The sequence below is a fragment of the Myotis lucifugus genome, unplaced genomic scaffold, assembly GCF_000147115.1.
Source record: "Myotis lucifugus unplaced genomic scaffold, Myoluc2.0 scaffold_173, whole genome shotgun sequence".
Lineage (NCBI taxonomy): Eukaryota > Metazoa > Chordata > Mammalia > Chiroptera > Vespertilionidae > Myotis > Myotis lucifugus.
The window spans coordinates 519,745-536,765 of record NW_005871221.1 but is presented as its reverse complement, the minus strand read 5'-3'; the positions used below and the strand labels follow the sequence as shown (position 1 = coordinate 536,765).

Sequence of the window (17,021 nt, the reverse complement as noted above, 5' to 3'; positions counted from 1 at the left end):
AATGGATATGTTTTTGTACAACTAATTTTAGTAGATAACATACGTTAATTGATTTAAAATTTAGCAATTATACTTTAAAATTGCATTTCTGAAATAGCTGTTTCTTAATGGAGCCTGAAGTTACTTAGTTGTGATCAATAATTTCTGCTGAACAGCTATACATAAATTTTAGCACAGTGCTGTGCATATAATGGGTACTTAGTAGAGGTTTGTTGAATGAAAGTATGAATGAAAGTATGAATGAATGAAAGATCAACCAGAAAGAATATAAAGTAAAGGAAAAGAATATGTGCTTAGCACATAGTGGGGCCGCTGTAGTTAATTGAGCCAACTACCCACTTATGTTTTTCCAGAGGGTCTCACTTTCAATAACAGTTTCAAAAATATTTTAAAAATAATAACCAGGCAGTAATTAACTTGAGTTCACTTGGTAGGCTGTCTATAATGTATTTATTTTGCTTATCTCATCCTTTTGTACTCTGTTGTTGTTATCAATTTACTATTCAGAGTTCTACAGATCAGCTGTGAAAATAGCTACCTGATCTTGTTCAAACCATGGTACTCTATGTTGTCTTTCCTTTGACCTTCTTTTAATTGTGTCATCTTCATTGTTAGAGAAACCCAAATCTTCTGTTTCTTGAAGAAGTTGCTTTATTTCTATCTTTTAGATCTATTGTTTTAGATTTATTGTAGAGAAGAAAACAGAACTTTGTATTAAATTATTTCTTATATGGAGAGAATTAACAGCAAGGCAAATATTTATGCAAAGATATTTACTTCAAAGTAAAATCAGAGTTAAAACTGTATCTAGCTTGCATTCATATTCAAAAATACTATATAAGGTTTAACATATTTATGATCAGCGCATTGACCAGTGATACGCTGTTAAGTAGTCTTGCAGGGTTTTCACTTCTAAGAATTTGTTGTACTTGCATTATTGTTTCCTTTGGGATTCCAGACAATGACTCTGTAGTCTGATTCATTAATATTGGTTGTCTTCAGCAGAGAGTATCCAGATTTGACCTGCCAAGTATTAAATTTTTAATGTATTACTAGTTCCTTCACAGAGTAAGGCTTGTCTTTGTTCTTTGTATTTTTGTACCAGTACAGCTTGAATCAGATACAGATCTAATTTGTAGTATCACTAAATACGCCTCATTTTAAAAATGCACACACAACACACATGCACAACTATAAAAATGTTTATTGGTGAAAATATTTCAGTATAAATGGCTACCTTTTAAAATACTTGGTAGTATGCATTTCCAAATTTATTTTGAAAAGTGCCAGGGGGTGCTATATGCAATGTACAATAAATTAATTTTATGCTATTAACAATGATGATGTTGAATGTGTATTAGTTAATGTGTTAATGACGTGTTAATTACTGTACATGTTGTGAAGACCCTTCAGGCTTGTTCTATGATGCAACATGTCAACTTGAACCAGACCAAGTAATCTGCAAAGCAGACTGTAACTCTTAAAAATAACGCTTGTAAACATAAATTATAAATTAAATTATGCTTTTTATTATCTTTTTTCTTTCGGGTAGAATGAATAGTAATTCTTCTGCTATCTGCACCTGTTAGAACCTAATACTGTCAGACTCAGTTTTCCCCAAGAGGATTGGAAGAGATTTGTTATGCAATAACTTCCGCTTTGTTTTCACTCTGGCATTTAGTATATATTTTATATAGATTCATGTGCTTTGCAAACTGAAAGATTCTTCTTTTCTTTGTTTACCAGATTATTTATAATGAAAGATGTTCAGTCTTTGTGCAAGTAGGTGAAAAGTAGCCTTGTTTGACAATTAACACCACTGATTGATACTAAATTAATATTTGTGATTCAGTCCATGGCTCTTTAAGCTTGTTGGCCCAGTAGTTGAAACCTCAGGAGATGAGTCATAAAAAACTGGATGCCAATTTCAAATCATTTCAGAGTGGCCAGAATTTGTTGCCATGTGGGAACATGGCATAATAATGCAGGTTGGATTTTTTGTGTGTTTTTTCCCCATAAATACTTTTCAAAATGTAGACTACCTCTGTTCAAATCATGGCTCTTTCACTGTCAAGCTGTGTGACCATGAACATGGTTTTCAACCAAACCATGCTGTGCCCCAGTTTCATGATAATAAGACTGGGCATAATAATAGTACCCGACTCTTAGGATAGCTAAAATCAAGTACCTTGAGCAGTGCATGGCACATAGGAAGCACTCAGTAAATGTGAGGTCTTATTAACTTACCTTTAATATTATACTGAAAATTATTTGGAAGCATTTAATTTCCACAAGCTCTTTGAATTCTCTAGGACCCATTATGAATTTGAGTTTTTGGTTTTCAGACATTATAGTCTCGTACCTCATCACAGAAAAACATCTTACTTTTAATGATGATTTTATTACTTCAGTGTTGTTTACATCCACCTGGAGTCATCATAGGCTTTTTTGTTCAACTAACCTTGCTTGATTCTATAGCACAGCTCTTGTTGAGATTTGTATTGGCATGGAAGGCTATTCTGACCCTTTACTTTGGTCTCCCTTGCAAATATTTGTGTAGCTCTTGTTTATACCCATGTATCCTCTTCTAATACCCATGCAAAAGGGATTCTAATAAATCTTGTGCTCAGCATTACACATTGTTTGTTTTAGCTGCCTTCCACTTCATGCTTCCTCCTTTAGGAGCCAGCCATTACGAAAGGTTAGATTCACAGTTAGCAGGCTTTAGCTCTCCCTTTTGAATCAGTGAGGTTGCCGTTTTATTGCTCTCTGACTTACACTTCAGTGATGAGAGTAAACTAGCATCAGATTAAAGGTCAGCAAATCCCATCAAAGAGAGGAATATTAGGGGCAGAGATAGTTGGAGAGGCAGCACACCACTGGGTATTGACAGGGTGATTCCAGGGTATCAGTCAGCAGAATTATAGCTGCCCAGAGAGTCAGTACAGCTTTAATGAGCCTGTGTGAAGAGGAAGAGGGTGGATTTATGTAGTTCCTCATAATTTTCTGTAGAGACTGTTATTGCAGACATTCTGTGGAGTGTTCTGGTCTTTCATTTAATTCAAAGGTCCTGGAGCTTATCCATCCTCTAAATTCCTTTTTGTTAGCTCAAATCAAAGTTGACATTTCCATGGTTTACCACCTAAAATGCCCAGTTCAAAATGGGGTTTCTTTTGGCAGTTTTGAAATCTGTATACTGTTAATATAAATCTACACTTATATTTATATTAATGCATACACATTTTCTTTTCAGAAAAGTGGGTTGAATAATGAACTGCCCCCCCCCCCCCGCCCCAAAAGTACACAGGGGGAAATGTACATTTACACATTGCCCTCTAAATAACTGGAAAAAAAACTGATTGTAATTATGTTATGGTGCTTTTCAAAAGGATTTTAATATTCATTTTCTTTCAATTGACTTTCCTAATTAGTTGTTTATATACCTGTTTTGTGTACTCTCCATCTCACTCTTTATGCTTCCAGTAATACCGTTAACCTGGAAAAAAATTATTTCTGGGTGGGGAGGGAAATATTTTTAATTGTTCTAATGAGCAATACTACATTTAATTGATGTTTAAGTCCATCTTGATTGAGATATGACTTTATAGTGAATTTGACTCACATTAAATTCTTATCAGAGCAGTATTAATCTATGATAACAAAATCTAGAATATGCTTTGGGATGTCGTGTTTATAAAAAATTTCTTTGGCTATCTTTACTGTGGGTTAGTTGCTTAAAGAGTTAATGATACATAGATAACTTGAGTTTTTTAGTTAAGCTTTTATTTATACGACACTAGAAAATAGTTTGTGATAATCAATAAAAAATTTTTTAAAAATTTAAAAAAAAGAAAATAGTTTGTGAAACAATTAGCAGTCAACTTGCACTAGAATGTTTTGTTTTATTAGACACACCAGCCACTTTTTGTAATTTAAATTTAAGAATATACTTTTTGATTATTTATAAGCAAATAAGTGCATTATTAACATAGGGGGCCTTGTTTGTGTGATTTGCTGCTTGGAAGATGCTTTCAAGCTTCTCTGCCATTGTCCTTTGCATGCTATGTGGGTGGTCGTGCTTTTCAGACACTTAATGGTTTTTAATGGAAGAGAGTGATGGATGTGATACAACCTGGAGAAGCACAAATATCCTTTTGAAAGTTCACCATTGACTGAAACATCTACAATACTTACAGCAAAATGTAAACTCCTTAAGAGAGATGCATACAGGCAAATATTATATGAAAATAAAGAAGCTATCTTCAGTGCATTTTTGGATGGAGATCATACAACTGTTAAATACCTCAACTTTTTCTTTTGGAGATGAAAATAATAGTTTTAAGTTTTTATTTTTTTTATCTAATTACCTAAAAGCAAATACCAAAGGCTGAGGTCTGTATATGGGGCAAATGGTCAGTAGAATATGTATTTCAATGTGTTTTTTTTTATCAGCTATTTTGCATTTAAAGTGAAAATTGTAAGTGTTTGAAATAAATAATTTCTAAAACTGTGAGGGGAAAAAGAAGCTATTTTCAGTTTAATTCGATGCTGTATTTATATTAAAGAGCCAGAATACTTAAAAGTAAAGTCATGCAGAAATTCTAGTCAAGTTCATGCTTCCTGTAATCATGCCATGTTTCACAAAGCCTTTTTGATAAAACTGAGTCTGTGTTCTTTATAATAATACAGATAAAACTTTATTCTGTGCTATTGCATCGGAATGTACTGAGAATGTCAGTGACCCTCATGCCATATATACTGGCATGGTATTTTGAGCAGTGCCTGTGCTTCAGGATAATTTGGCATTACAAAACAATAAAGTGGATATTCCTTCCTGCAAAAGGAAAAAGGGAACCAGTGGATATCTAGTATTCATAACGAAGCCAACTGACTGTAATTTATATGTTCACTTTTCAACATTTTAGAGAAAAGGGAAAGAAGATGGCTGCAGCGAAGGGCAAGGAAGTGAATATAAAGATAAGCATGAGATTAATTTTCTGATAGGGGCGGTATTCTTCTGTGATGAGGATGTATGAATGACATTTACTGATCACCTTAAAGTACACAACTAAGTATATTGGGTATTTTTAAATTCAACTCGGGTCTAGTATTTTATTTGAGAGAAATTATGAATGAAAAAATAATAATTGTTCTGGAGTGGTACCATTTTTCTCCCCATTGGTAGGTAGTTTCTGACCAAAAATTTTAAATCAGATATATATTATATGTATAGTTTTAAAGAAATCATACATTTTTAATAAAATATTTGCTTAAAGATTTCTAAAATACTAAGAGTTGGATAACTTTGGTTTAATTTGGACTAATTTTAACAAAATACCATGTAGCCAGTTATAACATGATAATGAGCAGGAAGAAAAGGTTTTTATTTATTTTGAAACAAAGACATAGCACCGTTTAATTTCCATGTGGTCTTCTACACGTAGCCATTCTCTAGATTTCCAAGTGTATTTGAAGTGTGTGGACAGAGACCACTAATAATGAACAACTGTCAAGAGTGTTTTATCATCAACAAACATCAGAGTGCCATTCCGCCACCGGAAGTGATATGAGAGTAAAGAGCAAAAGAAGAAAACAGATACTTAGGTCATAAAAATTGAGAAAGCAAAAAACAATAAAATTACACACCATTAAAATATATTGCAAAGTAATATATTGCAAAGTAACACAATCTATAGCAAAGAAATTTGATAAATAAAAATACCAATTTTAAGAAAACTCTTAAAAGCACAACCACCTCGATCAGATTTGACCATATAGTGAATGAATATTACCAGAAATCAGATAGAAGTTTAATTGTAGGGCAGATTTGTTTCAGATTACATCTTAAGTTTGCAGAACTTCCATATTTCATTTTTTAAGTTCATGGCAATGTTTTATTTTCACAGGCAATTCTAAGAAATTCTGTAACTAGTTCTTTGACTTAAGGAAATGTAGTATTTTAATAAAACAGATTTTAGTCTGTGTGATTTAAAGGGAATAACTCCTATTATTTTTTAAAGTGATGATTATGTGCCAGATACTGTTTTAGGCATTTTACATACATTTTACATATTTTATCACAATGATTCCTTGAGTTGGTGGTATCTTTATTTATAGAGAATGAATTTGAGAACTTGCCTACTATCACATAGCTAATAAATAACAGTCAGAGTTTGAATCCAGGCTGTTCTACACTCCATATTTTCTAGTAGTATAGTATATATTCTTCAGTAGTGGAGTTGCAAAGTGAATTTAAAATCCAACATTATAATCTATTTCTCTAGGCATTTGAGGTATAGTGGAATCCTGGACTTAGAGGAAGACAGACTTATGTTTGAATAATTGTTTTCACATTTACTAGGCATGTAATCGTGAGCAAGTCACTTAACCTTTTCAAAGTTTGGTTTTCTTATCTATAAGGTTATGTAAAAAACAAATGAGAGAAAATGTGAAAGATATAGCTTGCTGTTTGGCATGTAGTATATGCTTAATATGTATTGAAATTTGAACAGAGGGAATTTTTAGGCTAAGCCATAGAATGAGACCCAAGTACTACAGTGTTTTTGGATTATCACATTAACTACTGTAAAATAAGAGGTTAAAGTCACCTACATAAGAAACAAAAAACATTTGCTTTTTGGCAGAAATATTTTGTATAGTGAACTCGGTCTAGGAGGGTCTTACTAAAGTCTGGAAGATTTGGTCTTCCAGAAAATAGAGTAGTAGGGGAAGCAGCTGTGTGGGGCAGCACAAAGGATGCCCTCCGTGTTAGTGGGAGCAGGCATCACGGTGTAATGTTATCCTATTCACAGCATGGCAGTGATCTTAACTGACAAGACAGGAAATGAAAGAGCCATGGCTATCTCATTCTGCGGAGAGAAAAGGGAACAGAATGTGGGAAAAGAAGGAATTATAATAGGAGTTTGTGTAAACACATACTGAAAAGTCCTGGAAATGCACACAATAGAAGAGGACTAATTGGTTTTGTTGGAAGTCCAAATGTAGGCCTCTAGCATTTTCTAGTGAGGAGACCCCAGGCATGCGGTAAATTTAAAAGGATGTCATTGGCATATTAGATCACTTAATTGCATAGAGTAGCTAGTCACAAAGGCGCATAGGTATTAAAGCCAGTGCTGTTATAATTCTTTCCCCCCACTTAGGTTCTGAAAGTCATTGCTTTTCCCTTATATAGTGCTGGGTTTTTTCTTTCCCTTTCCAAATTTATTTGTCATATTTACCAATCCTAAGAATCTTCTCAATAGAGCATTTTGCTTGAGCATCTATCTGTTTAGATAAAAAGAAAATGGCCGTTTCCTCCCCTTCCTCCACACGCACACACTTGTAATAATTTCCTTTAAGAACAGAGCACAGGTAGCCCTTTGTGCTAATATGCCTGAGAAACATGGCCTGTTTTTTTCCTCATCCTTTTTTCACTGTCTCAGGCAAGCACAGCATACTTCATATCTTGCCCTAGCCCTGTTCTCTTCTTCTGTAGCTGACAGTGCTTATATATCAAGAGCGCCAACAAGATGCAGCTCCATTTAACAAAAAAGTGCCTTAAAAATGTAACTCTTCTTTCTGCATTTTTATTGCACAGTCCATCTGCTCCTTCATCGTGGCTGCACTTCACTTTCACAGTGACAAGGCTCACTCCTTTTTCTTGTCTCTTAGGCAAGATCTAATTGGCAAGTGGGAAATCTTCAAAATTTGCTTTTGCCAGCCAACAGTAGTTTCAAATTTTTATGTAAACAGTTGGCTAAAATAGACTTGAAGGGTAAAGAGAAACTGATGAAAATGAAGGATTTTTATTTTTAAAGTCCCTTCCCATAGAATGAACACACCTTCTTACAGGAGCATAATAAATGTTTTCAAATGAACTGTACTATAGTTTTGTCAGTTACTGGGTAAGTACAGTAAGTCTGGTCAATATTTTTAATGGCTTCAAATAGCAAAATGTTTAGCCTAAATCATTTTTTCAGGCATAACTCTTTTGTGTAAAATATTCCTGCTTCTGGTAAAATAAATTGTCTGAACTTGTGGTGTGGTGGGGATTGATTGGTATAGCCGTGGAGAAGAATGGATCCCTAAGTGATCTCTATTTTGCCATTTGCATTGCTGGGATGGTGCGGAAATGCCAGGCTCATAGCTTTGAGAATCATATGGGCATAGAAAAACACTGTTGATTCAGGAAGTGCCTTTAAATGGTGTCCCTCTTCTCATTTAAAGTACATCTGTGGAACTGCAGGAAAATAACAACTAGGCTCTGCCCAGGAGTCTAGTACCTGTACAGACCAAGATACTAATAATGTTATTACAGCAGCTAGCTGCTTTCCATCGAACCTCTAATAAAGGTCATTAGTTGCCTGCTTTCTTGAGTGAGATGGCTTTGCAGCAAGTGCTTGGAGAAAAGTTATCAGTGCTGTGTGTTAGAAACAGGCATTCTGCCAACAGCTTTATAATGAAGGTGAAATGTAATAAAGCGATGGATTGACAGTTTATGTGTTGAAAGTGAAGGAAATGGAGGTGTGGAGAAGCATTATGGGGAACCTTTCTAGTCATATCTTCAATTTAACCATCAGGGGAAATGCTTCAAAATCTTAGATTTATGAATTTCTAGTAAGCAGTTTCCCAGCATGTAAACAAATCTCAGTGGGCTGTTTTAGGAAGGTAGATTTGGGCAGTGAAGTAATCATTTTTATTCCTCTGATTTTCCAAATAGAAATGGACATATATGATAAAAATGTCAGCCACACTCTCCACGTCAGGGCCCTAACAGGATTACATGTCAGTTCTTAATGTCTCGCTCTGTTTTTCTTTGCCATGAATGGCTGCATTATTGCTCACAGGAACTTCACTGTAATATATGGTAAGAGACAAGTAGCTCTTTATGGCCAGTGATTATTCGGTTTGAATGAAACCTGTGATTTATGTCCATTTAACTGAAAAGCCTTGTAAATTCCCAGTGCTGCATTTTTCCTCAATAGAGAATGAGTCAAGCGAAAGTGACAACTAGGTTGGCGTGGAAATGTGCAGTGCATTGCCGTGTTATATTTAATACACCTGACATGAAAAACGTGCACACACCACACAGTCACCTTAAATAGGAGTGAAAGTGACATTAGCTTGTAATATGACTGCCATATTCAGTGGATTAGACACTAACATTGGCTTAAAAGGAGATTTGGAGCCAGAGTGGGATGGGCATGGGGCCACAGATAGTGATAGGCAACTACTAGTATATCATCTGTCATTTTCTCATAATATTTTAAAAATTGGTTGTTTTTCCAATTGCTTCTACTGATATCTATAAAATAATATGATTCTTCCCTTTCATTACAAGTCTTTATCTTTAGAGTTAAGAAGGACAGCACGAAATTTATGTGCAAATATTATTCCAGATCTTTCTTTAGGAGGTGCTGATATCATTCAGTTGGCTTTTTTATTTTTTGCTTTTTGCGTCTCTCTCATTCAGTCAGACCCCACTTAAGCATCTGCCTTACCTCTACTTGGTCTTGTCTCCTTAGCTTTATCTCTGATCCATTCACTGTTTGTCTGAGAACCCCAATCTCCCTTTCTCCACCCCCATATCAAATCTGGTTTAGATAATGGCACCTTGAGGAATTTTTCAGTTTGTTTATTTTGTTTCCAAATTATATTCCAGTTTGCACAACCAAAGGTAATTGTTTCAAATGAGATTTTTTAACCATGGGGCTTGTGACCTTCATTTCATTTCCAGGTCTTCTATTTCATACTTAAACTGCTTTTCGTTAGTTACGGATATTAGGTGAAAAATTATTTTGCCCTTTTTTTTTTAGGTTTGGGGAGAAAAGTAGCAACATATTTTTTTTAATCTCTCTTATTTATCTATAATTTGGTTTATGTTTCTCAAACTGTGGCTTACTTGATTTTAAAATGAAGAAAGCTGAAAGTAAAGTTGGTGTTTTCTTTAATCATCTTTGTACTGTCAGACCACAATCCTGCTTGTTACTTTTAAATAACAGACACAAAATAAAATCTGTGGACAATTATAAAAACAACAACAAAAGAAAATAATAGAATTGGCACTAGTTTCACAGAAGTCAAGAATTCAGGGCCGGCCAAAAATATCTGATCTGGCCTTGCTTTCCATGATACTGCTAAACATTTTCCTAAGATTGGTATGGCAGTTGAGTGAATCAAGAGGAAGTCCGTCAGAGAACAAAATTATAGAGATTTCATAGGCTTAAGCCTATGAATAATTTGGGACCTAGTTTTATGGCATGCTCATTAGGGGGAAAAATCAGACAACTACAGTTTCCATAATAGCTTTCTGTTTCACAGCAGCTCTAAATAATGTACTGTTTACAAAGTAAAAATGATTCGATAACTTTTCTTTATCATTACCGTGGATATTGTGTATCTTCTCTGATTGTGGAAATATTGTAGGGCTAGATTTTAATTAGTGCCTAATTCATGACCATGTGTGGAACACATTTGCAGCAGCCATGGTCTGAAGCCACTCTTCAGTCCTGGATGAGCAGAAGTTACTCATGATCCAGTGGGGTTGGTCCTTGAAATGAGGAAGCTGCGAAGCCCTGTATTTGCATCTCATTTTCTCAGGTCAAGCCTTCGTCGTGTTACAGTGTTGTTCTGTTAGAGAGGCTACTACTGTACAATTCAGCCACTGCAGATTTCTAATCTGCTTATTTATAATTCAAAAGCTTGCCTATATATTAATGAACCCTTAATGAGCTGTTGAAAATGCCTGAATTACAGTCAGATTATTAAACTCCAACAGCCCCATAATCATACCATTTGAGTGGGCTTTAGGTACTTTTCACATCTGCAGCTTAGTATTGTGAAGGGTATGCGTTTATTCCGAGGAAGCTTTGTAATAATTTTGACCCGTAATTTATTTATTGCCCTCCGAATGCAGTCGTCTATGCAGATGCTCTCTCCCATTATCTGCGGGGCAGGTGCACAGCATGTTGAAAGACAGCTAATTAGGATTTGCCGAAAGATATGCAAAAACTATGGGCTTATAACAAAGCCAAGTTCGTTGTTAAACAATGTTTTACTGTGTTTGTATGATTTGTCTAAATCTTAGGGATACTGAAATGAATGTTGTGGTTATAAGTAGATTGCACATAGGGCTTTTTTAAAAACACACTTTATAATTCTGTGATAACAAAGCCTAGATGTAAAGCTTTATAAATCTCTATAAATGTCGCTGTACACATTTTGGATTAAAAATAAGAATGACCAATTTTTAAATTATTGTTTTCCCAAGTTTTAGTTTGAAGATATCAATATCTTTTGAAAGCCACTTAGTTCTATTCATTATAGCCCTGCAAACTTAGGTTCATTAAAATGTTTATAGGTGCCTAGGGGAGTAGGTGTTATGACTGGAATCCATGTGTGACTCTGACTTTTCATCTATAGGAGTGTGAACTTTTTGTCAGGAAATGATTTTTCTGATTAGATTTGATGTACATAATTTATAAAGCAAATGCAGAAAGATTACATTAAAACATTCTTCCTGTATTTGAAGCAACCACTGAAGTGTTGATTTACTTATGATTTTAGAAGAGGTATTATTTGTCACAAGACATACTTATGATTCTTTTTATTTGTGTTGACTACTATTGAGTTTAAGGGTTGCTTCCTACTGGTATGGTGGTGTTGTTTTATATGCATATTAGGTATGGATGAAAGTGCCATAGATGGCTAATTAATTTGTATCTTGCATTTCTTCCTGATGAATTTCCTTCTTGTCTCCCTGCTTTCTTGTGTATTAGCCATTGAGCATCTTCTCTTGTGTGCCACACATGTGCAGGGAAATGTAAAAATTTTGTCTATGGATGTTGATTTACTATTAAAGAACCTCACCAAATGTCCATAAGAAAAGATCAATAAATATAAGTACAAGGGGAAAACTAGAAACCTGAGGAACTTTGAAGGTAGATAAAACACATTTCCAGGAGAAGCACCATTATCTATCTATCTCTCTATCTCCACACAGAACCAACAAACACAAAAGTGTGAGCAAAAGTTTAATTTAAAAAGGAGAAATGTAAGGAACTCCCAAATGAATAATATAAAATGAAACAGAGCCTGAAGTGTTAGATAAGCTCAGTGAGTCTGCATGGCATGTAAAAGGCACAAAAACTTGGTATGTGGAACTCTAAGTGTGTCTAGGCCATGAGATTTTACCATCTAATAAAATGAATTAGAAGGAAAGAAAGTGAAAGATGTTAAAAATACCAGTGTAACCAATATTTGGCAGTTTCTTCTAGATCTAGAAGAAATAGCAAATACATGTTTGTCTATCTTTATCAGCAATGTGCTGATACTGTTTTTATCTTATTTAAGGGACTCCTAACTTTTTGGTTCCCTAAATGAATTATTGTCTTTGTATATTATAGTTTCCAAACCTTATTTATTTTCCTCTACAGGCAACAGACATAATTTTAAATTATTTTGAGTTAGTTTTATTACCCAGTTGAAATTATTCTGAAATATATTTTTAAATGAAAGTGACAGCTTTAAAGTGTTTTGAGGGAGGAAATTAAAGTTGTGCATTTGAATTAAGACAACCAAGAGCTCTCTCCTGCTGTGGGTGTAATTCAGGACATCTAGGAATGAAATCTGTTCTTAAAAGAATTGATGATAGTTTTAGGTTAGCGCATAAAATTGCAGAGCTGGTGCTCAGTTGAGTACTTGGCAGCTTATAGATGTTACTGTCATGTAAGTTACACCAGACACAGAGTGTGCACCACTGTGGATAAACAACAACAGGCACAGACGCAAAAGGCAGAATCCAAATGCAGACATGCAAGATGCCAACTTCCTTCCCCTCCTTCCCCAGGATGCCTTGTAACTAGTGTGAAGAACCTGTTTTTAAACAGGTTTCCAGAGGTTAATTGGGCTGGGATATTTTAGATTATGTTACACATTAATGAAAATGCTGATTTTGAGCTGTCATGACTCCAGTGCTTTTTTATACCACGATAATTATTTTAAAACTTTGTCTTCTGTGTTGTTGAAAACATCTTGGCAGAAAGCCTATGTGACCTGATTAAACCTACGAATTGTCAGCTGTGATCTATAGTACTCAGATGAGGTGCTGACTGGGCATCACTTAGGAAGTTCTTTATATAAAAGCAAAATTAGATTGAGACAATTGTGACCAGCACCGTTTTGCCATGTTGATGGTACATTTTTAATACTGTATTTATTAGTGTCCTGGTTTTATAGTTTGTTGACAATTGTTTAACCAAGGCATTTAATTATATATATATTTTAAAGCATAGCTAATTACCTCATCATGTATGTATTTCTCTTCTCCCCCTGAAATTATGTAATGGAGAAGGCCATCTGATCCTGCTTATTTTTTAATTTTGGGTATAGCTTGTGAATTAATTATTCTATGAGATTTTAAAATCTGTTATTCTAGCTGTATAGAGAAACAGAACAACCACCTTTCTTTCATTGGGTTTGTTTTATATCCTTGGATGATGTTTTTTCTTTATCAAAATCCCAAATTTTTTACCCTCTTCCCATTTTATTCTTAAATCACCTAAATATGGGAAGATTGGATGTCAGGAACTCAAGGCTACCTTCTCGTAAGGATCCAATCTGGGATAAATTGAGAAGGGGTGATCTTAAAAATTTTGGGATGCATGTAAATATTATCTTGAAAAGAATTTCCATACTTAGGCTTATTGATAAAATGTGAACAATGAAATTCTCAGCATGAATTATAGTACACTGATGTTGTTTGAACATTTTTCTCAAATAAATAAAATACAACTGTTTGTCCTGTTTCTCGCTTATTCTCTCTCTGTCTCTCTCTCCTTGAAGGTCTCAGCATCAGAGGAGCCCAGGAGGAGGACCCTCCCGATCCCCAGCTAATGAGACTGGACAATATGCTTTTGGCAGAAGGGGTTTCAGGTCCTGAGAAAGGTGGGGGATCGGCGGCAGCAGCTGCAGCCGCGGCAGCCTCTGGAGGTTCTTCAGATAACTCTATTGAACACTCAGATTACAGAGCCAAATTGACCCAGATCAGACAAATCTATCACACAGAACTGGAGAAATATGAACAGGTCAGCAGCCGCCACTCTCATAGTCCTGCACAAACCTCTATTGCTCTGCTATTAGACTGCGCTAACCAATTCTGAGGGCTGTGAGGGGTAGGTGTTAACACAAAGAACAAAATAAATAAGGTCAATGCTAAAATCTAAGTGAATTGTTGGATTCATGAAATGAATTCCCTTTGAGATTTCAGAGGTGAAGCTAAGCTGTTTTATCCCATCTACTTGTTTTAGTTATATTCATTCCTCACATTCATGTGCCCTTACTACCACACCTGCAACCATCCTTCCCCTCTAAATTCACCATTTTGTGCTCTTCAAAGCTTTGTATCATTAGCATTTATGCACTGGCCTTGTTCATAAGCTGTGACAACTTTTAAAGGGAAGCACTGCATAGTGAGATTTTCCTCCTATGCTGTGAGTTCCAGAATCCTCCTAGGAATTCTTATGAATTGTGCCAGGCTGTAGGGGAGGGAGCTAACTTCACAAAGTAAGCAGGTTCTGGCCAGTCTCTCTGAGGAGGAAACCACCCGAGATAATTAACCTGGGGCAGGGAATACTAGCCATTGTGTGCGAAATTACTGATTAAAGAATATGGATTAAAAATGCTATTCTCAGCAATTATATTAACCATATTTCAATGAATCTAAGATACTTTGTTTTTAAGTTGTATCATTGCTATATATATCACAAGAAAAAATTAACACTGCCCAATTTAACTATAACATTGGTTGCGAAATGGTTCCAAACTTCAGAGATGTTAAAATGTGGGGGAAAATAAGTAACTCTTAGATTCAATGAAAAAAGGTAAAATGTTCATGGTTCATTTTGAACTTATTTTAGTTGTTAGTTTAAGTCTAAAAACCTACTTAGTTTGAGGAATTTTCACTGGAAGGTAATTAAAGAAAACATTATATGGAAATGTTTAAATGTACCCCCAAATAAAGAGAATATTATTAAGTCAAATTCTATGAAATTGCCATATTTTTAGGTCAGAAAGCAGTTGTGAATTGGCTGTTTTATAGAGCTAAATCTAAAATAAGGAACTGTCTAAATATACCTATCACCCAGATAAATATATATTAACATTTTGTCAGTCTTATTTTGTCTGTCTCTCCCTCGCTCCCCCCCCCCCTTTTTGTGTGGGGTATTTTAAAGTAGTCTTAGATACCATACCATTTTACCCATAAATACTTCACTATGTAGTCAGTTATGTCTTAAAGTCCAAACACCTTAATGTAATGTGGCAGTCCTGGTCAGTTTTAATACTGATTTATCTTCTAAGTTCCCTGTATAGTTTCAGTTATATATGTTATTTTTTTCATTGCCTTCTCTAATATGCTGGCTGTGGTGGTATTAAACAATGCTGGATTCCCAGAGGTGAATGTGTTTTTAGGGAGGGTAGAAAGATTTATGTAGTTCTATGTTAACATACAATATAAATTAATCTTATAAGCTATTATGTATTTTTTTCTGAATAGGACTTTCTGGGATCTCAAACCATCTCTAGTCTCATTTGGAGGAATAATTTTTGGTGGAAGATGTGCAAATAAGAATTTTAGAAAAATTATCTTACGTATGTACATAAAAAATGGAACTTTCTGATTTGACATATGAATAATTGAGAGTAAACAAAATAAGTCATGGTTGAAAAGATTGCCCTGAGCATAAACAGTGGAAATGGCTCTGATTTGTAGTAATATCCTAATTGCATAACTTTCTGTTAAATATATCTATCTGTACTTACTAAAGAAACACCACCAGTCACCTTGCATGAAAAGATCTATAGTATTGGGCCAAATGGCTCTACTTTTTTGGCTGAGGAATTAAGATGATTCCTTACTGTCTCCTGCCATGTCTCTTCACATTGTCCTCCTTATGTCCTCCCTATAGCCCTGTTGGAAGTTGGGTGAAGCAGACATCAGTCATTGTCACAGGGTTTGGGGTTTTTGTTGTTGTTTTTTTGTTTTTTGTGCTTTGAAAATACACACATACACACAAGTTTTTTATAAATTAATCTACGCTAAGTATTTTTGGATTAAAGATTATATTGGGAAATAATGAGTATTAGAATATAATCATGAACCTTATTGTTAGATATATTTAGTAGCCTAATAACTACTTAGATGTCTGTTTCCTTTCTCATTTTTAGCACTTTCAGAAGGAAAAAAATATAGATAAGTGAAGTTATTGCAGTATTAAGGACAAGTAAATAAATTGAGTATGGTGACTAGTTGGCTGATTCGACAGAATTTTAGCTCACCAGTTTTCTTCTGTAGGTTCTGAATTGTTTTAGAAATATCAGTGGCATTTAATTCTCTTGAGTTGTCTTTGGGGTGGCTTTTATAGCTCTTCTGTAAGTTTTACCATAAGATAGTCAACTTTTCTCTTTTCTTTCTTTCTTTTTCTTTTTAAATCTTTGAGATACAGGTCCTTATCTGGGATTGACCTTTCAGGGATATGTTTTGAAGTTGCTAAGGGCTAAGCAGAACTAACTGAGATGAAGGGGTGAAATTTCTAAAATGGATGGAATTATAATTTCCATTTTACAGATGAGAAAATGAGACTCAGGTTAAGTTATTTGTCCAGTGTCACACATCTAGTTAGTGTTAGAATCAGACATTGAAATCTGCTTCTGACAATATGACTGCCCTTTTCATTGAATTATGCTGCTACTTATGTCAAATTGGAAAATAATTCAGGTACATTCTGTTTTTTTGTTTGTTTGTTTTTTCTAATTTGCCCATATTGGATTGCATTTGGAATGGAATCAGAGTAGAGATGGAAAAATAAAACACAACTATTCTAATCACTTGATTTTTCCTCCTAAAGTGAACACGGGTATTCTGAGTGATGGAAAGCTTGTTAGTAAATAGGAAGAACATATATGTTAAGTAAGGCAGAAGCTTCATCCGAAAATTGTGTTGAGTCTTTTATTAAAAGAAATAA

General features: G+C 34.7%; 1 protein-coding gene across 3 annotated transcripts in view; it reads left to right on the top strand.

Annotated features, from left to right (window-relative positions):
• PBX3 (PBX homeobox 3) overlaps positions 1 to 17,021 on the top strand; it is a 187,232-nt gene that overhangs the window by 130,338 nt on the left and 39,873 nt on the right. For all 3 annotated transcript variants that reach the window (XR_002831087.1, XM_006096231.3, XM_023760142.1), the window contains exon 2: positions 13,843 to 14,084. Coding sequence is in view for 2 of the 3 variants with exons in the window: in XM_006096231.3 (XP_006096293.1) it covers positions 13,843 to 14,084 (242 nt within the window). In the remaining variant the exon portion in view is untranslated. The remainder of the gene's footprint in view (positions 1 to 13,842; positions 14,085 to 17,021) is intronic.